Raw genomic sequence first — 23,294 nt, forward strand, 5'->3', positions numbered from 1 at the left:
CTTAATGATCTCTACGGTTCTTTACGCTTAAAAATAACTAGTAATATTTCTATTTATAATAATACGAAATTTATCTTAATTAGAAACTGAAAAATTTAATTATTCTTTTATAACTCCGACTATAAATCCTAATTAAACATAATTTTAAATAATTCTGATATCCTACTGCAAAACAAAATGATTGTATAGCTGCATGCTGGTACCTAAAGGCTAAAGCTATGCTGGATAAACGGGTTCCCCAATTACTACCTAAGGCTAACAAATGGACAGAAAAAATATACTGCAACTATTCTTCTCTTTATGAGGAAGGGGGTAACAAAAATTGGAATCCACCTCCCTGATCATCTCTCAAACAATTATTATTTTTAATTTTAAGCCATAATAGTCCTTAAAATTGAGTTCGTCTTTGTTTTATCGCGCCTAATCAAAGTTCAATAAATTATCAGTTAAGCTTGATATTCGAGCTTGCTTTAAGCCTAGTTTACGACTCAAGCTGAACTGATCAGATCTTGTAGTACTCAACCCAAACTCAAACATCTATTTATAAACTGAAGGCAGAGGTAAAATTTACGGCTTTTAGCACATTTGGCCACTCGATCAAAAATAATTACATTTTCTAGTCAATATACATATGTTATACACTAATTGTGTACAATATATACATATTTCAGCTTTCTTTTTGGGGCGGGCGGCTATTTAAATTAATTTCTCTAGAATGATTTTACTTCATTGTTTTCAAACTGAATGAAACACATTTTCTCAGTCTTCCTTACCGAGAGGACAATCTTTTCATTGTGATCATTACCCCATTGTGTTGCTACTTGCTATAACCTAGTCTCTCTTATTCTTACTCGATCGCCTTGCTATTTTTGTTGTATTTTTTTATTAGCATATTTCACTGCTGCCACTGCTCCTGTTAGTCTCAAGAATCCTTTGTTTTAGCCTTAGGGCACGTCACGTTCATGATATATACATTCAACTGCATGTGTTTCATTGACACGATCAAAGCACACGGCCATATATATCTTTTATCTTATCCGAGTAGAATTTAATTTAGAATCTAACAATTGGTACAAGTTGTTTTCATTCCTAGAGTTGCAGCCAAGAGAGATTAATAGAGACTTTAGTGTCTTCGCTCAACATACAACAAACTTTTACTTTATTTCCCCGAGCACAAATGCATACTCTTGCACCATGTTTAAAGCAGTCAGTCTCATAATTACAACATCGTCTTACACAAACATGGCAGTTTTGGATGGTTTCATCATATATCTAAAACATGCAATTCTTTACAGACATCTTCTGATTACACGCACATTAATCAAACTACCTAGCACACATATGACTCCACACAAGTTGATCACCAGTTTTCAATTATATCCTTGTTAAACCAAATACGATGGCAATAGTAGCAAGAACAGCCTGCAACACGCAACAGTATCAGATGGAGATATTAAATTAAGCTAGGAAGAACATATTATATTGTCAACTACTATCACTCTACATCTCAAATAGCTAGTTTAGCATAATAGACGAACTTCTGATCTGATTAACCAGTTGTGTGCCATTTCATTGACAAAATTCTTAAATGAATCTTGAATTAATGCGCACTTATTTTCACTCTCATGCAGTGATCATATTTCATTAAGCTTGGACTTGCTAAGAGTGTAATGGTCTTTCTTTTGAAAGTATTCTTGAAATTCTGCACCTACATCATGTCTACTGTAATTGAACCTGTTTCCCTCCTGCTATGGAACTCTACAAGAAAATGAAGATTCTTTTCAAATAATATCTCCACATTTACTAACCTATGAATCATAGTTTTTCTCTTCATAATCTAATGTTAGTTAATCAGGACAACCATAACAGTGAAAAATTAGTGCACAGACCGTTTCTATAATAACTTGCAAAGTTATGTTATAAACCATGACCTTATAGGCCTGCTGATACCATGAAGGAAAACTCGTTAGAAATGAAAGACAAGTTGAAGGTATCACCAAAAAAATAACAATAAAAGAAACAGATCGCTTACAGCAATGGTGCATGTAACATATCCTGGTTTCTCTCGATGATCAACTGATCTGGTGCAGAGCAGGATAAATGCAGCAACATACCAAGGGATGGCAACAAGAAAGAAACCAGTAATGAACCTTCAAAAATAAAACCCCAAACAAAAATAGAAATCTCACTTCATTGTATTCCAGACATCCTTTAAAATGTATAAGGTCAAACTGCAGCATTACATGGTACCATAAAATAATACTACTAAAAGTAACACCTGAAAGACAGACCTTTGCCCTAACCTCCATATCGAATACTGTTTGCTAAACTACACTTTCAACTAAGAAGTTCAATAGAAGCCTTTCAGTCATTCATTCCACGATATCAGATCCCACTACCTTTATCTCTAATATTAACAGGTGTCAGCAATAATATACTTGAGAAAATATCTCTTTTGGTCCTTCCCAGAGAATAAGCAGCTTCCAACACAATCTTAGTTCAAGGCTATGTTGCTCGGACTCTTCAAAAGTGCTGCCGCACCCTTGTCGGATTCTCCAAAAATGCACTAAATTTGGAGGATCCGACACGCACACAACATTATTTTTGAAGAGTCCGAGTAACATAGTTTCAAGGTTCTTTTTTCTTATGGCTGGTAAGGTACAAAGTGTTGAGAAAATAATATCCATGCAAATAACAATAACACAAGAGAGTAACAACGAGATCAACTCTTTTAACGGAGTAAAACACAATACCTGAGCGAAGCAATATAATACCACTATAATATTACAACTTGGTAGTGCCAAGATACTACTACAACTTCAAAATAAACAACACTATTTATTTTAAGCACCTCACTACGATATTACTCTCACTCACTATTTATCTCATAGACTACTATTTGTGGATTACTCTCTCTAACTCTCTGTTGCTTCTCTCGATTTGGTGTGTTTAAATTGAAACTGAATTGCTCTATTTATAAGGAAAGGAGTCGTCCAATTCAGCCAATCAAATTCATTGGTTGCAATTTACAAATTCGCAAATTGCCATCTTGTTACCGTCCATTTCAACTTGTTGCATTGCAACTTGTTTCCAGCTTTTGTTTTGCTTTTTCTTTTATTTATTTTTATTTGAATGGGTCCCACAAATCTCTCCCTTAATTTTAATTTTTTCCTCCATTCCAAGACAGGATCTCAATCTCTGGAAATCTTCAAATTTGAGAGGCTTTGTGAAGATATCTGCAATTTGATCATGAGACTTCACATATTTGAGCTCGACTTCCTTCTTGGCAATGTATTCTCTAATGAAGTGATACCTTGTGTCTATATGTTTGCTTCGATCATGATACACCGGATTCTTCGCAAGTGCTTGTGCGGATTTATTGTCAATATAAATCTCTGTAGCTTCAATTTGTGGAAAATTGAGCTCCTTCAATAATCTTCTCAGCCAAACAGCATGACAGGTACAAGATGTTGCTGCTACATATTCTGCTTCACAAGCCGAGAGAATAGCAATTGGTTATTTCTTTGAACTCCAAGAAATAATAGAATCACCCAAGAAAAACACAAAACCAGTCGTGCTTTTTCTATCATCAATATCTCCCGCATAATCACTATCACAAAATCCCATAAGGTTGAAATCACTAGAAGAAGAATAAAATAGCCCAAAGTCAATCGTACCTTTTTTTTTTTTGATAACCGTGGTGTCCGGGCCAGCTTGCGCGGCCCAACTCCGGCGAGGAGCTTCCATGAGTGGAGGTAACAAAGAATTCTTCTAGCAACTTTCAAATGAGTGGAGGTAGGAGCTTTCATGAAGCGGCTTACTACTCCAATTGCAAAGAATATATCTGGCCTGGTACAAGTCAAGTACCTCAAACTTCCCACAAGACTTTTGAAAAACGTGGGATCTACTTTTTCTCCTTTATCAAACTTGGACAATTTTGTCCCGACTCTCCATCGGTGCGTTCACGGGGTTGTAATCGATCATGTTGAACTTCTTCAATATCTCTTTCGTATAGCTTTCGTGAGAGATGAAAATTTCATCCTCCATCTCTGGTTCTTCTTCATCACAAAGTATGGAAGAAAATCATATGAAATTTCTTCCATGAATCTAAAGGCAGTAGACAGTGGGAGACACTTGAGCTCTATCTTGTCCGTATCTTCCTTCTTTCATATATAAAATATATATATGGTACTTGTATTGAACTGAAATAGAAAATGCTCTCAGACACTTTCCCCGAGACACTTCTCCTTCATGCTTCCTAGGATTGCATCACAACCCACCAAGAGCCAAGCTTCCCGCAACCAAAATCCAGTAAAGTTCTCCGACGTACGACCTCCCACGCGCGGCCCAGCTCCAGCGAGATCTCAGCCACGCGCCGACGCGTGCGGCTTTTTCCGGCTAGATCTCACTTTTTCTTCTTCTGACAGCCTCTTCGCAAGGCTTTTCCAAGCCTACCCATCCCAGTTTCAACAAAATCCGAAGACTTTTTCTTTTTCCGGCGACGCATGTGGCTTTTTCCGGCCAGATCTCACTGTTTCTTCTTCAGACAGCCTCATCGCGAGGCTGTTCTGAGCCTACCCATCCAAGAATCTCCAAAATCCGACGTCTGAAACTATTTTCCGGCGACGGGTGAGGCTTTTTCCGACCAAATCTCACTTCTTCTTCTTCAGTCAACCTCTTCGCGAGGCTTTTGGGACAGCCGAATTTAGATATGATGGATTCCACAGAGAGAAGCTCCTACTTCTCTCTAGAATCTAGAAAACTGAAAAACATGTCTTTCATTAAAGCTGCCTCTTGGCCAGACCTAGAACTTAGGGGAAGATGCCTTTGAAAGCACGACGTAGGGCAAGAGCCGCACTTCTCGCTGTCTGAGGAGCACACTCTCAGGCGCAAGGGTTTCTTGGAATCTTGTCTGATTGGGTCTTTCTCCAAATAGGTTGGTTCTCCAGAGCTGTTAGGAACTGGGCAGCAGAGGTATGGAACGTCAAGGACGGGCTGAAAATATCGCAACTGGGGGACACGCAATATCTCTTTCGATTTGTCGACGAGTCTCAAGCTTCAGAAATTCTTGTCAGAGGAAACAGGTGGTTCGATGGGAACTTCTTAAAGCTAGACAGATGGGTTAAGCGTGATGGGTGTCTCGACCCTCGTTTCTCCGGCAAAACATTGGTGGTCAACATGGTGGGTCTCCCGGTGCATCTTTGGTGTCTTGACCTATTCAAGAAGATTGGGAAAATCTGTAGGGGGTTTATTGATGTCACTTGCAGCCTACACGATCTCTCGCGAGTGAGGATTGTGGTGAGGAAAAGGGGCAGAATCCCTGTCTCCACTGTGGTGGAGGATGGCTACTTGAGTTATAGGGTTTGGTTGAGCCCTGAATTTCGCCCTATCTTTATGTCTGTGGTAGTGGCAGGAGAAAATGGAAGGTCAAATAAAAGGGAGGGGAGGGTAAATCAGTCTCTGAAGGGAGGAGAGGGCTCACCGAATCAGTGGACTAAGCCGAAATCAGACGTTAGATCGAGAAGAGACGGGGGATTTGAATTTGGGAGAAGAAAACAATTTTATCGAGGAGGAAAAGACGTGAATGCCCCTGGGTTAGTGATGCGGGCTGGAAAGGCAGAATGGGCCGGTCCTCTTTTAATTATCATAGGGTCGGGCAAGTTTTCAGCAAGTATAGGCCTGGGCCTCCACACATGGACCCAGCAACTTTTCCCAATTCAATTAGAATTGATCCTAAGGGGCCCAGATTATTTCAAGTTGCATATGATAAGGCTCCTAAGCATATGGGAACAGTCGCTCCTTCTTCTTTTGCCAATGCTGCTTCACACGGTGGTATTTCTTCACCGAGCTCTAGTGACTTGCGCCCCTCTTCGATGGCCGCTGCTTCAAGGGCAGCACCGGCTAAAGCTGGTGGTGTTATTCCACGACCTCCCGCCTCTGATGGACCCAACTCCATCGCCCCCTCATATTCTCCTGTGCTTAGTTGTGCTGAGATTACACTTCAAGCTCCTTCTTCTTCTAGGGAGATTGTTGTGCATGCCCCAATTGATGTTAGTATCGGACCAGTAATTCCAGTTAATATGCCGCAAAGGGTTCCATGCTTTCTTCCTTCCCGCTACCCTGCTGGCGTTTCTGGTCATTCCTATAGCAGTGGGGTGTTAATTTCAGAGGTTGGTGCCTCTCAAGGAAATGGTGAGATCCTTCCGGCAGCTAAAGTTCCTATTGCTAGCAATGTTATGGTCTTGTATTCCTCCAGTAGGAGCAAGGAAAGAGTACATACAGAAGATGCCTGTCCAATTTCGTCACGGATTGGAGGAGGGAATATGTCCTTCTAGATGGAGGATAAACTATTAAACTTTGGGAAGTTCTTAGGTGTTTATTTTGAAGGGAAGGAAGATAGGGTGCTAGAACTGTTGAGGGAGATTGAGCAACAGTCTTTTTATGATGGTGCAGGGAGAGAGTTGGGTCAAGGTGTTAAGCAAAATAATTTAGGGGATGTAGTGGTGTACCAGAGAACGGGCCAGGTGTGTGACATGGAGGAAGGGAGCTCGGCTAGGGGGTGGGGAAAAGGGGGTTATTGTTACTTATGGAAGTTAAGATTCTTTCATGGAATGTGAGGGGATGAATGAACAAAACAAAAGGGTCATCATCAAAGTGGGAGTTAGAGAGTGGGGTGCCAACCTAGTTTGTTTTCAGGAGACCGAAATGGAAGTTTTGTCAGATGCGATTGTGAGTAGTGTCTGGGGAGGTAGTTGGGTGAAATATGACTAAGTCCCAGCAGCGGGAAGTGCCGGGGGTATTCTTCTTGTGTGGGATGATAGAAGCTTGGAGGTAAAGGAGATAAAGAAGGTGTCGAATGTGCTGGGCTGGTGGGATGAGCTGGTGCCGAATGTGCTGCAGATTCCTTTACCTAGGCTGATTTCGGATCATTTGCCTATCTTACTAGATGGATGCAGAGGGAGGGGGTGCGTGCTCCTTTCCGATTCGAGAACATGTAGTTGAAAGTGCCAAGATTTGGTGACAAAGTGAAAGAGTGGTGGACAAGCTACGAGGTATCAGGGTCACCTTCATTCCGCCTTTCGAAGAAACTTAAATTGCTCAAGGGAGATATTATTAGGTGGAATAAGGAAGTTTTTGGGAGGGTGGAGGTTAAAATGAGGGAGCTTATGCATGAATTGGGGGAATTAGATAGAGGGGAAGGGGCGAGGGAGCTAGATGTATCTGAGAAAGCGAGATTGGGAGAGGTTAAGAGGAAAATAGTCGAGTTAGCAATAGCTCAGGAGACTAGTTGGCGGCAAAAATCGAGGACGCTCTGGTTAAAGGAGAGGGATTAGAATACCAAGTTTTTCCACAGGGTTGCGGTCGCAAATCGAAAGAGAAACTTCATAGAGTCCTTAGTTATGGATGGGGTGAGGATTGAGGGAGAAGAGGAGGTAAAAAGGGGCGATAGTAGGGTCTTATGAGAACTTATACAAAAAGGAAGTTAGTTGGAGGCCTACTTTTGGGGGAATAGAGTTCAACCACATAGGGGAGGGAGACAGTGAGTGGCTAGAAAAGGCTTTCGAGGAGGAGGAGGTGCACGAGGCTGTGTCGAGTTGTGTTGGTGATAAGGTCCCCGGGCCTGATAGTTTCTCCTTGACCTTCTTCCAGCTCTGTTGGGACACCATTAAGGGGGAGTTGATGGAAGCCATTGAATACTTCCACGTGAATGGTGTTTCGAGAGAAGTATCAATGCTTCTTTTATTACTATTGTGCCTAAAAAAGAAGGTGCATCTTGTATCAGAGACTACATGCCTATTAGTCTCGTGGGGAGCATTTGCAAGATTATTTCTATAGTGTTCTCCAACAAACTCAAGAAGGTTCTTGACGTGTCTGTTTCGTCCTCCCAGAATGTGTTTGTGGAAGGTAGGCAGATCCTGGACGCTGCTTTGGTGGCAAATGAACTTGTAGACTCCAAAAGAAAAAATAGAAAATCCGGCTTACTGTGCAAGTTGGACCTTGAGAAGACTTTCGACCATGTCAATTGGGAGTTGTTGGATTTCATTATGATGCGGACGGGGTTTGGGGTAAGATGGAGGGGATGGATCAAGTTCTGCATTTCCTCAGTCAGATTCTCTGTCCTGGTTAATGGTAGCCCGTGTGGTTTCTTTGGCAGCTCCAGGGGTCTCAGGCAAGATGACCCCCTATCCCCCATGCTATTCATTCTAGTGATGGATGCTCTGAGTAAAATAATGGATCGTGCGGCGGGCGGAGGCTTCTTGAGAGGATTCTCAGCTCCGATCGGGGTGCTCAGTGCCCGAAGAGTCTCTCATTTGCTTTTTGCGGAAGACACCCCGATTTTCTGTGATGCCGATATGGATCAGTTGACCTACCTGAAGCAGGTTCTGCAGTGGTTTCAGATAGTATCAGGGCTCAAAATCAACCTCGACAAGTGTGAGATTTTCCCGGTGAGTGAGATTGCTAACATTGATGCTTTGTCTCATGTTCACAGATGTAAGGTGGGCTTTCTTCCCACTACTTACCTGGGTCTCCCATTGGGCGCTTCGCATAAGGATACTACGGTTTGGAATCCAGTGATTGAAAGGGTTGAAGAAAAAATAGCAGGCTGGCAGAAACGGTACTTGTAAAAAGGTGGTAAGGAAGTGCTTATTAAAAGCACTTTATCGAGTATGCCCACCTATTACTTGTCCCTGTTGCAAGCTCCTGTGAGCATCACAGATAAACTGGAGCGGCTTCAAAGGAATTTTCTTTGGGATGCGACGAATAGAACTAGAAAGTTCCATCTAGTGAATTGGCAGACAGTCACCTCCCCAAAGAAGTGGGATGGACTTGGAGTAAAAGATTTTAGGGTATTCAACAGAGCTTTGTTGGGAAAGTGGCTGTGGAGATTCGGGGTAGAAGAGCATGCTCTATGGAGTGAGGTCATAGTAGAAAAGTACGATTCCACGGGAGGGGGTTGGAGGACCAAGGCAATCACAACACCTTTCGGGTGTGGCATGTGGAGGAGCATCATGAAGAATTGGGAAGCCTTCAATGGCAACATTACTTACAGGATGGGAGATGGAAGGATAATCAGCTTTTGGAATCACAGGTGGTATGGAGAGGATACTCTGAGGGTCTCTTTCCCCCACGTCTTCAGAGTTTCAAACCAGAAGGAATTGATGGTCCAACAGATTCGCAAGGAGCATGAAGAGGGTAGTATGGGACCTCTCATTTAGAAGAAACATGCAAGATTGGGAGATTGCGGAGCTCCAAGATTTGTTGGCACTGCTATATGGGCAAGACAAGCCCCAGCCATCTTGTGATTCTTGGAGATGGGGGTTGCGTGGCAATGGTTTGTTCACCGTAAAGTCCTTTTACCAGAGTATGCTGGTGAGAGAGGAGGCTACTTTTCCATACTCCTCGATCTGGATCCCTAATGCGCCCACGAAGGTGTGCTTTTTTGTATGGCTAGCGGCAAGGGGAATGATCTTGACTGCTGAAAATCTGCGAAAGAGAGGAATTACACTTGTTAGTTGGTCCTACATGTGTAAAAGCTCAGGGAAAAAAGTTGATCATCTTTTGTTGCATTGCCCTGTGTCCTCGGGTTTGTGGAGGGCAATCCTGAATCTTTTTGATATTCAATGGGTGATGCCAAGCACTGTAAAGGAAATGTTATATAGCTGGGCCGGTTTCCGTAGAAGAAGCAAGCAAAAGGCGTGGAAGTTCGCCCTGTTAGCTCTCATGTGGATAGTTTGGGGGAGAGAAATAGGAGAGCTTTTGAGGGGATTGAGTCTCCTTTTTCACATCTTAAGAATAGTCTTTTATCTTTGATCGCTTTTTGGTGCACTCATATAGCCACTACTTGTGTAGAAGATTGGGTGTCTTTTGTAGAGAGTTACAACCCCGTTCTCCCATTTACTGCTCAATTTATGCTTTACAGTTGTTATGTAACTTGCCGGGGTGATTAGTTCGGGTCCGATGAGGTTTTGGAATGATTTGGAACACTTAGTTCCAAGGTTTAGAACTTGAGTTGAAAATGTTGACTGGATGTTGACTTACGTGTAATGACCCCGGAGAATTTTTGCTAAGGAAATTAAGGTTTTGTGGTGCCGAGGTAGATCAATTAGTACAAGGTTGTAGAAATTTTTTGTGGCTCGGACTTTTTGGGTTGAACAATGCATTGGGAAATAAAGGAAAAATTTTGCCGGAAAAAGATCATTTCTGCGGACCGCATAATGGCCGCAGAGTGAATCAGAAGTGGGGCAAGTTTGGAGATCAGGTTTGCGGCACATTATGCGACTGCATACCAGCTCTGCGGTGCATTATGCGACCGCAGAACAGGTATGCGGGCCGCATAATGACCGCAGACTGAAGCAGTGATGCCAAGTTCCGGAGAGCCTTTTTGCGACCCATTATGCGGGCCGCATAAGCATTATGCGGTCGCATATGCAACCGCACAGTGTGTTTCGGAGCATCATTTTTCTGGTTTTATAAACTCAACCTTATTCTTATAAAACACTATTAGGGGTCATTTGAAAGGTTTCATATGATATTTTAGAGAGAGATGAGAGCATCTTCGAGAGAGAGAAAGCGAAGACCTAACCATTTTGGTATACTTCTTGTATACGGGAGTTTTTTCTCCATTTTGATTAATACAATTTATCTTATCAAAAAAAAAATGAAGTTTCTTCCTGAAGCCAATTCTTCATCAAATTCAACATCACGACTCACCACCACCTTGCCGCTGCTTGGGTTATATAACTTGTAGCCTTTTGAACTCGTATCATAGCCAACAAACACATGTTTGACACTTCGATCGTCAAGCTTCGCTCTCCCTTGCTGTGGCACATGAGCATAGGCTATGCTCCCAAAGATTCTCAAGTGCCTGACACTTGGTTTTCTTCCACTCCATGCTTCTTGAGGGGTTTGATCTCTAACATTACTTGTTGGAGACCTGTTGTTCAAATAAATTGCACAAGAAACAGCTTCGGCCAAAAATTCCTTGGGCATACTTTTAGCTTTCAACATACATATAGTCATATTAAAAATCGTTCGATTCTTTCTCTCCGCAACTCCATTCTGTTGGGGTGAATAAGGTACCGTTAAAGGACGACGAATTCCATAAGACTGACAAAAGTCATTAAATTCTTTTGAAGTGAATTCGTCTCCTCTATCAGACCTTAAAACTTTTATTTCATAACCACTTTCTTTTTCCACAAGTACTTTGAAAATTTTAAAAACAGCAAAAGTTTCAGATTTTTGGTTCAAGAAATAAACTCAAGTCTTTTTACTAAAGTCATCAATGAAGAGCAGAAAGTATTTACTTTTACCAAAGGTAGGTGGATTGATTGGTCCACACACATCAGTGTGAACAAGCTGGAGCGACTTGGGTGATCTTGACATGGTCTCCTTTGGAAAACTCCTCCTTGCATGTTTTCCAAGAAGACAAGCTTCAGACAATTGATTTGGATGGTTGATTGATGGTATCCCATGCACCATGTTCTTTTCTCCCATTAATTTGAGCGCTTCAAAATTTAAGTGCCCAAATCGCATGTGCCAAAGCCATGATTTATCTTACACATTAGCCTTCAAACACTTTGCATCAATTGTCTTAAGATTCAGAGAAAATAATCTATTCTTTGCCATATGCACTTTAGCAATTAGAATTCCACTTGAATCTTTAAGCCAAAAATGCATATTTTTCATGTGGATATCATATCCCTTTTCAAGAAGTTGGCCCAAACTAGAATATTACTATTTAATTTTGGCACATAATAAACACCTTGAATTAACTTATGGCCACCATTTTTATAGGAGATCAGAATCATACATATCCCTTCGATTTGAATCTTTGAGGTATTTTCAAAGAACACATTACCTCTCACCGTTTTATTTATCTCCACCAACATGTCTTTGGATCCACACATATGATTGCTTGCTCCATTGTCCAAATACCACGAGCTACAATCATCCACGTCTTCTTCCTTGAGTGACAGCAACAATGTTGACTCATCTTCTTCTTTCTTGTCGTCAACAAGGTTAGCTTTCTCTTCAACATTACTACGAAATTCCAAGAGTAATGTCCAAATTTATGACAATTATAACACTCAATTTTTTATTTGTCATACCTTTGTCTATTATTTTCTTGATAGTAGGGGTGGGCATTCGGTACTTCAGTTCGGTATTTAAGAACTTCGGTTCGGTATTTCGGTATACGGTCTATCAATTATGTATACCAAATACCGTATCAAAGTAGTTCGGTATTTCTTATTTTGGGTCGATACATTAACGGAGTCGTGTCTTTTAAAAGGAAATCATTAACAAACGTGAATAGATGATATAAATGGAGAGTGGACAATGGACACGTTGTGCTAAGCTAGCTGACTGTATGAAGCATTTCACATATCAGTATTGTGTGTGAAATATGTGGAACCAAGCAATTGAAGAAGAATATTAAGCGGCATCTCCGCACGGATGAAGAAGAGTCTAAGTTACTGCCATATAACTTTAAGTCTCTAAGCCCTAAGGGACTAATTAAGGCCTAAGGAATTAGGAAATTAGGGGACTTGGGGTGTTGGGTTAGGCTTATTGGGCTGAAAATAGAAATAGAGGTGGGCTTGGACTTAAAATATTTCGGTATACCAAAATATCAAAAACTCAATACCGAGTACCGTACCGAAATACCGAAAATTTATACCGAAGAATACCGAAAAAACCGATACCGAAATACCAAACAAATTCGGTTTTTCGGATTTTATGCCCACCCCTACTTGATAGTTGATACTTGATAGTAGCCACGTCCTCTCCCTCCTCTTTGTCCACGACCACGACCACGACCTCTGAATGTTTGGTGAATTTTAACTTCATTGTTGAAGTTGTTACCATTACTTCTTCCTCTCCCATGACTGCCACGGCCTCGTACTCGTCCATTCCCTCGATAGCTTTTTTCACCTCCATAATTCTTAAAGGATGCCTGAGTTTTAAGAAGTTGCTCCAGTGACACTTCTTGTCTCTCTTGTTCTTTTCTTCATGGGCCTGTAAAGAACCCTCCAATTGCTCCATCATCATAGATTATAAATCTTTAGACTCCTCAATAGTACACACCACAAAATCGAATTTAGGTGTTAAAGAGCGAAGGATTTTTTCTACCACACGAACATCTTTTATGTCCTCCCCGTATCTTCTTAATTGATTCACAACAGCCTTAACTTTTGAACAATAATCTGAAATGCATTCGGATTCTTTCATTTTTAAAACTTCAAATTTAGCCTTTAGAGTTTGATGTTTTACCTTTTTTACCTTGTCAACTCTTTGGAGAGAATTTTGTAAAATCTCCCAAGCTTCCTTTGAGGTGGTAGCATCTGCCACCTTCTCAAACATGGCGTCATCCAAACATTGGTGAATGAGCGTGAGAGTTTGTTGATCCTTCTTTCTTGTCTTTGGCAAGACATCTTTTTTATTTTGAGGCAGAGCTTCCTCATTAGCGGGTATTGCATACTCTTTGTCTCCAATTTCCCCCACATCCTGGGAATCAAGAATGACTTTCATACGTAGACACAATTTCTCATAATTATCTTTTATGAGATGGGGGTACTGAAAAGACAACAGGTCATTATTCGCCATGGCTCTGATACCACATTGTTGGGAAATAATATCCCACCCAAGAATAGTATCCACGGCAAATAACAATAACACAAGAGAGTAACAACGAGACCAACTCTTTTAACGGGGTAAAATACAATACCCGAGCGGAGCAATATAATATCACTATAATATTACAACTTGATAGTGTCAAGAGACTACTACAACTTCAAAAGAAATAACACTCTTTATTTTAAGCAGCTCACTACGATATTACTCTCACTCACTATTTATCTCACAGACTACTATCTGTGGATTACTCTCTCTAATTCTCTGTTGCTTCTCTCGATTTGGTGTGTTTAAACTTAAACTGAATGGCTCTATTTATAAGGAAAGGAGTTGTCCAATTCAGCCAATCAAATTCATTGGTTGCAAATTGCCATCTTGTTACCGTCCATTTCAACTTGTTGCATTACAACTTGTTTCCAGCTTTTGTTTTGCTTTTTCTTTTATTTATTTTTATTTGAATGGGTCCCACACAAAGGTGGCTTAATTCAAAGAACTTCAAGTTTACGTCATTACTGATTAGTGAGGCATTAGAGAAAATAGAAGAAAGAAGAAACTCATATGCAAAGGAGCATGTAAAGCCCCATAGAAGCCTTCTACCACTAGATAATTTCAAGCCACATACAGTTTGTGATGAAATTCAAACTGGAACTAATGCTCCCCTAAATCATGTTACTATTCAGGAGGGGAATATGAAAGATCAAGAAGAAAATTTTCCAGCATTCCATCTCTCAAAGAGCAAACAGAATGTTCCTTTCTTTTCTCCTATTTTTTGACTTTTGAGCAGTTATCTACTTGATAGACTCCTCTAACTAAAGTGGCACCACATATCTACCTGATAAGAAGCACAACATGCTATATCCGTCTTGTGCCAGAAAGATGACAGAACTATTGGATCCGAGAAACATGTAAGAAAGACCATGACATGGCCTCAACCTCCCAGTTGAGCAAGACTAACAACTAGTGTTACCAAAAATGGACATTGGACTTGGAATGCGCTGTTATTATGTCTTTGAGGATAAAGGAAGCAAGGAACTTACAAGAACCAGCCAAGACCAATACCACAGCAAGGAAGGCGAGGCTCTCTCACAGGTCCCCTCTCATCAACCACATAGCCTAATATACAAGGAAATGAGGCAACAAAGTTAAAGTGCCAACAGTTCTTTCATACTTAACAAACAACAGTTTATGACCCAAATGCCAGAACTCAGTAAATGTCCAAAGAACAATTACAATCCTGAAAACTAAACCTCTTTACAAGTTACACTTAGTTCATCATAAACATTTTTAGTAACAAAAATGATAAAATAAACTGTAACGTAGGGGGGCAATTGTATTTACTCAGCGACGGATGTAATGTACAATCAACGGCTTGAACTCAACCAACACCTATTACACGGAGCATAAATGTACATGTGAAAAGTAACTAATATTTCAAGAAATATTAAAATATCAACCATCATAGTTGAAAAAGTGCATTGTGTTCATGGTGAGGATGTAAAGGTTAATCTTATCAAGTTTAAATCACGGGTCCGCCTTTGTATTTATTAACTATAGAAGAAAGAGAGAGAAAGTAAGCAAAGAATCCACAAATGTGAAGCAGTGCGCAGAGTGTCACCAATATTATCCAACAGAATTCTGAAATTTGAAGTCATAGAACAAGTAAGTAATCCAACTTTTCCAACTAAATCTAAAACCAGATAGCTCTTTTAGACTTATTTACTTTAACAGAGTTCAAGTGAATGTTGCAAAAGACACAAACTTTTCACCCAAAAACCAAATAAAGTTGAAGTATTTCAAGAAATTAACCGGTGCAGATATTGATGTTGAATTAAGAGGAGCAAAAGGGTACCTGGAACAACCTGATAGGCACGAGCATAGTATTCAGGGGAAGGTTCAAATGCCCCAGGTGGAGGTACTGGCTGCGGGAAACCGACTACCGGTTGAGGAGGTGCTTGAAAAGTACCATATTCAGCTGGTGGTGGTGGTGGTGGTGGTGGTGGTGGTGGTTGGTCGTCCTCATGGTGATGATGGTGGTGGTGATGGCCATGGTGATGATGATGACTATCCTTGCCTTCTTCACTCATGATTGATCTTGGAGTTTTCAACAAAATTAAGTACTAAGTTGAAATCTTTGTTAGAGAAGAAAGAAGAACTATTGACTGTGTTTATTGTTTGCTTACTTGTGGAGTAAGTACTATTTACTCATTGGCTCCTGGTTATCATCTTGTTTGACTAATTATCAGCTCCCGCGTGGTGTATTTGTCCCCCACATAACTATCTTGTTTCATGTGATATAGTCTCGGACATGTTGAGAAGTGCATAAATAGCCACTCATTAGAGATGTTTTTACTTTTTAACCACTGTTTTAAATATATTTACTCTTTAGCCAGTGCTTAATAAATTTTTACCCGCGGAATAAAAATACCCCTGTGCTAGACATAGGTGTTGTGTAAATATTAAGGACATGGTGTCCTTAACTTCATGAATGTTGTGTAAATATTTAGGACAAAGTGTCATGTATTTGCACCTTCTGCTACTAAACTTTAGGACATCATGTCCTTAACTTCATATATGCAGTGTAAATGTTAAGGACATGGTGTCATTAACTTCATGTGTGCAATGTAAATATTAAGGACATAATATCATTAACTTGTATTTGCAACTTCTGTTGTTAAACTTTAGGACTTCATGTCCTTAACTTCATATATATAGTGTAAATGTTAAGGACATGGTGTCATTAACTTCATGTATACAATGTAAATGTTAAAGATATAATGTCCTTAACTTGTATTTGCACCTCTTGTTGTTAAACTTTAGGACATCATGTCCTTAACTTCATATGTGCAGTGTAAATGTTAAGGACGTGGTGTCCTTAACTTCATGTGTTCATTGTAAATGTTAAGGACATAGTGTCCTTAATTTCATGAGTAATGTGTAAATAATAAGGACAAAGTGTCCTATATTTGCACCTTCTGCTGATAAACTTTAGGACATCATGTCCTTAACTTCATATGTGCAGTGTAAATGTTAAGGACATGGTGTCCTAAACTTCATGTGTGTAATGTAAATGTTAAGGACATAATATCATTAACTTGTATTTGCAACTTCTGTTGTTAAACTTTAGGACATCATGTCCTTAACTTCATATGTATAGTTTAAATGTTAAGGACATGGTGTCCTTAACTTTACGTGTGCAATGTAAATGTTAAAGACATAGTGTCCTTAACTTCATGAGTGATGTGTAAATATTAAGGACATAATATCATTAACTTGTATTTGCAACTTCTGTTGTTATACTTTAGGACATCATGTCCTTAACTTCATATGTGCATTGTAAATGTTAAGGACATGGTGTCCTTAACTTCATGTGTGCAATGTAAATGTTAAGGACATAATATCATTAACTTGTATTTGCAACTTCTGCTGTTATACTTTAGGACATCATGTCCTTAACTTCATATATGCATTGTAAATGTTAAGGACATGGTGTCCTTAACTTCATGTGTGCAATGTAAATGTTAAAGACATAGTGTCCTTAATATTTTACACATCACTCATGAAGTTAAGGACACCATGTCCTTAATATTTACACATCACTCATGAAAAAAGGGTAAAAAGACTTTTCGTATCAATTTTAATAGAGTAGTGGCTATTTTTGCTCAACATTAAAAACACTGACTAAAAAGTAAATACCACTTAAAAGTGGCTATACCACGCCATTTACCGGCTCTTTTTTGTCCTCCAGATTCTCCTTGCATTTAAGTACAGTCAATGCTGCTCAAAAAAACAAAAATGAGTATTTGGCACCACTTTCTCAATTCCAACCAATAAAAGAAAAAAATTGAAAAAGGGGGACTTCATGTCTTTAATTTCTTTTGCCTTAGCAGATAATGGCTAGGACCACTTGCTAACCCAAGATGGTCTGCTTTCTCATCTGTCATTTTCAGCTGCCCCCCATGTTTAACACAGATGTACATCTCTTTCATTCATAAACCTGGATCCGTTTTGCCACCATAATTCAAATATTACAGCAACAGCAGATAATTTTACTTTCATTACTCCCATCAGTAACCTCACAAATCAAGTTCCATACATATACTCAAGACTCATGTAGCTAATGGCTGTATAACATATAATCAAGATTCATATCGGTTAAAACAACATAGTTTCTCGATACTATATTGGTATATCTTATTCAACTTTTCACTTTAGACGTGTAGCCCCTGCTTCCCCATTTACATTCATGGCGTTGATTAGAGAATCAAACAAACTAGCATGCTTCAGATTTTGTCTCTTGCAATCCGCAAACCATGTTAGCTGGTACTGCAACGTCCATCATTTTTGGATATGACAAACTCAAATCTGTTATAAAAGATGCTATCATCAGCAAGTAAGTATAAAAGTGAAAGGGAAATAAGGAGAAAAAATAACAAGGGAGAGGTAGAATGGCTTACTCACTTTGCATAATGTTTTTGAATGTTTCCTGTAAAGAAAAGTTTCACAAAAAATATGAGTACTTAACTAGTTTCAAAAGGAAAAGATAAAGCAGCAACAAATTCTTTCAGCTTATATGTGAAACTTGGTGGAACAGAGTTTTGCAATTACACAAATGAAGTAAACTCGATCCCTCCACCAAATAAGGGGAAACAAATAACACTATGGTCAAGTGTATTCCCTGGGATTACTATTAGCCAAACACACGAAACTAGAAGAATGAGGTAAAAAAAGACTTTTGAAGTCTTGTGTAATGTGTAATTAAAGGGGTTCGGGGGTCAGATTAAAAATAACAAAAGTTGTGGGTAAATATTAAAATTTTCAAAATTTTTAAAAAACCATACCCATTCAAATTATTTCAAATTTTCATTTCCCTCTTCTTTCTCCTCTTTACTTCTTCTCTTTCTTTCTTCTTTCTCTTCCTCATTCTCTCATTCTTCTTCCTTACTTTCTTCTTTCTCTTCACCTTTCATTGTTGCTTCTGGTTCGTCTATGTCATCTTCTTCTTCTTCATTTCTTGCTTGTCTTTTTCTTCTTTCCCTCTTCATCTCATTTTCATCTTTTTCTTCTTTCCCTCTTCATCTCATTTTCATCTTCTTCTTCTTTTTTCATTTTTTCTTTTTCTTCTAGTGGTTTAAAATATACGAGAGAAAGAGAAAAATATGAAATTTTACAAAGTGATTATTCTGCAAAATACCCTCGAGATATTTTGAGACATTCCCATAAATGAGTATTATGCAAAACACCCCCGGGATGTTTCAAACATCTCCCTAAATGTTTGAAACACCCCCGGGATGTTTCTTCTACTTCTTTCTTTTTGATGTTTGATCTTTTTTCTACATATATTTCAAACATCTCCACAGATGTTTGAAACATATGTGCAGATGTTTTGAAACATTTCAGTATATGTTTGAAACATTTCTCTAGATATTTGAAACATCTTCCTAAATGTTTGGGGATTAGGAGTGGCGGGGATAGAGAGGAGCGTTGCGAGATGGAGGAGCAAGGGGAGGATAGAGAGGAGCGTTGCGAGATGGAAGAGCAAGGGGAGGAGGAGGAGTGGCGGGAGGAGGTGGAGGAGGAGGGGGAGGGGAGGAGTAGGAGGAGGAATAGGGATGGAGGAGGAGAGGGACATTTTTGTAAATAAGAAAACTTTGGGATTTTTAAAAATTATGTCATTGACACTAATCACAAAAGTGTCCCTTCTACCCCATTCTTAACACTTTTATCTTAAAAATTGATATAAGTTTTGAAGTGTCTTAAAAATTAAAATCCCCCCACGAAACTTTTCCTTTCTAGAGTTTTCAACTACAGATGGATGTAGATTCAGCAACTATTTCCACTTCTTAACTATAAAGAGCTCAACTTAACCCAATCTTGAAACTAGGGTAAAAATTTCTTGCTTGGAAGTACCTTATCTTCTTCTTTTCTTTTCTTTCTTTGATAAAGGATAGGAAGTACCTTATCTTTTGATAGACGTGGATTGTATTGCATCTCCTCTCCCACTGTACTGACCTGAAAATGAAATATACACTTGTAAACAAGCACCAGAAATATGCAAATAAAAAATAGTGAAAAGTAAATGATGTATCCTTACGGTGAACCCTTTGTAGTCATGAGCAGGATATACCAACGTGTCTTTGGGCAATGTGAAAATCTGTTCTCAGAAACCGATGATGAATCAGAAAGAAAAGGTACAAAAATAAAAAGAAGAGAACATTAAGCATCATAATACTTTTGTTTCTTTTTTCAAGTTACAAAAACAGAATAGTTTTCATGTCCTTGCCTGTGAATGAACTGAATCATACAATTTGTCTGAACTTCCACCCTGTCATAAAGTAAGAAGAAAGTACCAATATTAAAAAGCCAGAAAACTTCATTTTCCAATGTCACCTCTAACCCAAGCAATTAAAGACCTCTAGGTCTGCAACACAATAATATTCCTTAAACATAAACAAGATGAGAAGCAAAGTAAGGTAAAACTAGATGCATTAAGACTTAATACTGTTAACAACAGTAACAACCACTACATTGCAATCTGTAGAAGACTTAAAACTGTTTGGTCAATTAAATTGTACTTTGGCAATATACAATAAGTAAAAAACACAAATCCTCAATCCCAAGCAAGTTAAGTTCAGCTATATGATCCTCCATTTAGGATCATCTTAGTCCCATATTACTTTGGCAATATACAAGAAAAATTATTTAGAAGAAAAAAGAGAAAAGTTTATGTGGACCATAGTCAATTATAGAGCGAGCGAATTTGCATCTGAAATAATTTGCTCCAATTCAGTATCATGAACTGAAGGCATCCAAGATAAGAATAATAATATCTTGGATTGTACCTTTCTCTGTCCCAAAAGCTCATGTAAGGATATTATCAAGACCAAATATGACGTTATCAACAGACATTTGACATTTTCCTATAATTTTCTTCTCCTTTCTTTTCTGGCCAATCCCTGTTGCTAAAGAATATTCTTGATCTATCTAACTGCATTGTTAAATCTTAGCATTTATCAGAGAAATAAAATGAGCTGTACACACCATCAAGCTTTTCCCTTTACTCAAAGGTCCAGTAAAAGTCAGAAAAAAGCATGGCATACTGCATAGAGAGGGTGTACCTGAAAGTCTGTCCTTCCACATCCACGTATCAAAAGGGCATCACCAGTAAAGGCCACCCTTGGATGAGGTTGATTGGGTCCATTTCCCGTAACATAGGTTACACAGCCTAGTGTATGACCAGGAGTTGCACGAACCTGCAATGACAGCACTATTGCATTAGAATACATCTCAAACGCTACAGGTAACTTCCAGCTACAATGCTTGCACCACAGCCTAGCTTAGTTGATTACTTGGCGTTTATTCCCTTTATACACTTTTACTTGGTCGGAGATGACTAGCACAGAGATGGGGAAAAGGAGATAGTGATAGTTCATACTTAAAGAGGGAGATCCGACAGTTACACGCTGAGATGAGCTAGAAAAGAATGCAGTTGAAGAAAGTTCTAAGGGGGTGTATTAATTGTATTATTGACATCTTACTAAGATGACATTTCACTAAGCGAAGCATATCAGTGATTAAAGACCAAACAGGAGTCAACTGATAAGATTATGAACATTTCTTGCAAACAGATTTGTACCAAGAGTTGAAACTGGGCATCCTAATTATCTACTGTGAAATGCAAATGAATGTTAAAGCAATTGTATCTGCCAAGATGCTCGAATTCCATGTTGCACTCATGATGTTAAACATAGACATCCCAACATCTTCATCAATGAATTGAAATAATTACCCACCAAAATTCCAATTTCCCTTCTCAGAAAGATTTCCAAACGCAGCAGTCATACAGTTGGTACATATATCATTGGAATGAAGGGGAACCACAATTCAGACACTTAATTTTCACAGAATTAGCATTTAAAGCACTGATGCTTTTCAAATAAAACTTACCAACAAACCAAGTGCCTATGAAGTAACTACATTAAAAAAGTTCAAGTTCATTCTATATTCAAAATTGTGATGGCGACTAGGCCCACAATAAGGAGGAATATTAAAACAATTCATCTTATCTCAAAATAAAATCACTTTTCTCCAGGATTACAGATGACTAGAGCATAATCAGCAAAGGTTAGCAATAGTCATGAATTTGCGAGTTGTTTAAAAACCTTCTAGGCGCAGCCCCAAAGATAGCACGAGTGTTCAGACATTTGGAACATGGTGATTTTCCTAGCGATGAGCTAACTTTTCCTTGCAAAAGGATATGTATTAGAACCATACCATTATAACTTTTCTACCTCTAAACCATTTGGAAAAATCAAAAGTTAAATGATTTTTGATGTTTACATACCTCCAGAAAAATATCACCGAAGTGGATTTTGTCACCAGATTCAACAAAGAGATCAGCTTTTGCATTGCTTGCTTTGGAAATGATTGACTTCACACCAGGGAGCTTCGTCTGCGAGATTGAATATCATAATGAAGCTTCATAACTCGACAGGGGAATGAAAAAAAGTACCAAGCAAATAATCATTTACAAATAAACTAATCAGTTACCAAATTCAAGAAGATGAAGCCCAACCTTGATCAAGCCAGAGCCAGTGACATGATCGGCATGCACATGTGTGTTTATAGCATATATAAGCGTCAAACCCAGTTCTTTAATAAGTGCAAGATCACGATCCGCTGTTTTGTCCACTGGGTCAATCAGCTGCAGTTGGATTACTTATATCAGTCAAATTTTTAAACACAATGGTAGTTCATTTAACTTACAAGACGAGGCAGTGTTAATTAAAAGTTCAACTTCGAAAAATCATGAGTTATATAATTGTAGACAGAAACAAAAGGAAAGGATGCAGCATAGTGGATTTTATGCTATAATTGACTTTATTTCACCCTAGCAAAACATTTAAAATGTTTATAAATAAGCTGCACTACCTTCACTATTTTCTTGTTTAACTTATCAATTCAATACTGCACGACCCCAGTGGCCTTGCATTTCAGAGGAGGACAAAAAGGGTACAATCTTTTCGTCAGAGTTTGGGTCTATTCCAGATATTGACCAGAAAAGCAGCTTCAAATGTTAGTATGACTAAACTAAACTTAACAAGGCATGAAATATAAATAGTACAACATTTAAGCATGGCATAAAATTCGTTAGCTAATTAGAGAGAAACAGTATAATTGCAATTGATTGAGCAAAAAAGATTACCAGAGCGGGTTTTTGGGGGTGCAAAGCATCAGCAAGAAGGTAAGTATATGTAGATGATTCTTTCTCAAAGAGCTGACGGAACACCAGTTTAGGACAAGACGACGTCGTTGAATATGAACCCATTTGAGCGCGAATGAGAGAAGAAGCCCAATGGGGTTTGGCTTTGAAGGAGTGAATTAAAGGGGTATCAAAAGGTGACACTATAAAAAAGCGACAACATCGGAATCTCAGCATCATCTTTTGTTGTTGCCGATTATATCAACGTTCAAACTGCAAGATGCGTAACACAGAAGCTCAAGTTTTTTCCCCACTTTTTTAAGGTTGTTGGGTGGTTGATTGATTTGCACGCATCTCAAATGATTATTGGCTTTGGGGTTTCCGTCTTTTACAAGAACAATGTCATCGAAGTATCTTAACATATTCTCGGCTTCCCATTCGCCTTCACCAAATGCAAGCTTGC

The 23,294-nt window shown here is 38.9% G+C and overlaps 2 protein-coding genes across 7 annotated transcripts; both read right to left on the minus strand.

Annotated features, from left to right (window-relative positions):
- Positions 1–1,142: 1,142 nt before the first annotated feature.
- Positions 1,143–15,932, minus strand: LOC104097395 (large ribosomal subunit protein eL20z-like). Of its 6 annotated transcripts, none has more exons than XM_070181452.1 (5): positions 15,813–15,924; positions 15,482–15,723; positions 14,670–14,745; positions 2,033–2,150; positions 1,143–1,422 (listed from the first exon to the last, which is right to left on the minus strand). In XM_070181452.1, the coding sequence occupies exons 2-5, from the start codon at positions 15,714–15,716 to the stop codon at positions 1,375–1,377; spliced, it is 477 nt and encodes a 158-aa protein (XP_070037553.1). In that variant the 5' UTR covers positions 15,717–15,723; positions 15,813–15,924; the 3' UTR covers positions 1,143–1,374. The 6 variants fall into 6 exon arrangements, with proteins under 6 accessions (XP_070037553.1, XP_009602245.1, XP_009602246.1 ...); XM_009603950.3 differs by lacking the exon at positions 15,813–15,924 and adding an exon at positions 1,890–1,943 and having other exon boundaries at positions 15,482–15,806; XM_018771239.2 differs by lacking the exons at positions 1,143–1,422; positions 15,813–15,924 and adding exons at positions 1,434–1,758; positions 1,890–1,943 and having other exon boundaries at positions 15,482–15,806.
- A 1,725-nt stretch (positions 15,933–17,657) lies between these two features.
- On the minus strand, positions 17,658–23,294 carry LOC104097396 (persulfide dioxygenase ETHE1 homolog, mitochondrial-like). Its single transcript, XM_009603952.4, has 9 exons — positions 22,835–23,294; positions 22,205–22,333; positions 21,974–22,081; positions 20,748–20,882; positions 19,913–19,954; positions 19,724–19,783; positions 19,588–19,641; positions 18,091–18,115; positions 17,658–17,994 (listed from the first exon to the last, which is right to left on the minus strand). The coding sequence occupies exons 1-9, from the start codon at positions 23,069–23,071 to the stop codon at positions 17,903–17,905; spliced, it is 882 nt and encodes a 293-aa protein (XP_009602247.1). The 5' UTR covers positions 23,072–23,294; the 3' UTR covers positions 17,658–17,902.

Source organism: Nicotiana tomentosiformis, chromosome 7 (genome assembly GCF_000390325.3).
Source record: "Nicotiana tomentosiformis chromosome 7, ASM39032v3, whole genome shotgun sequence".
NCBI classification, from domain to species: Eukaryota; Viridiplantae; Streptophyta; class Magnoliopsida; order Solanales; family Solanaceae; genus Nicotiana; species Nicotiana tomentosiformis.

What these genes read in the sequence shown, in the direction of transcription:
- LOC104097396 (XM_009603952.4), bottom strand. Translation starts at nt 23,071, where the DNA reads ATGATGCTGAGATTCCGATGTTGTCGCTTTTTTATAGTGTCACCTTTT. An exon ending in TCGGTGATATTTTTCTGGAG is followed by an intron (nt 20,883 to 21,973) that starts GTATGTAAACAT and finishes CTGTCATTGCAG; the next exon opens with GTTCGTGCAACTCCTGGTCA. An exon ending in ATTCAAAAACATTATGCAAA is followed by an intron (nt 17,995 to 18,090) that starts GTGAGTAAGCCA and finishes CTTTTATAACAG; the next exon opens with ATTTGAGTTTGTCATATCCA.
- LOC104097395 (XM_009603949.4), bottom strand. Translation starts at nt 15,716, where the DNA reads ATGAGTGAAGAAGGCAAGGATAGTCATCATCATCACCATGGCCATCAC. An exon ending in TGCCTATCAGGTTGTTCCAG is followed by an intron (nt 14,746 to 15,481) that starts GTACCCTTTTGC and finishes CTTGTATATTAG; the next exon opens with GCTATGTGGTTGATGAGAGG. An exon ending in ATTGGTCTTGGCTGGTTCTT is followed by an intron (nt 13,507 to 14,669) that starts GTAAGTTCCTTG and finishes CTTGATTCCCAG; the next exon opens with GATGTGGGGGAAATTGGAGA.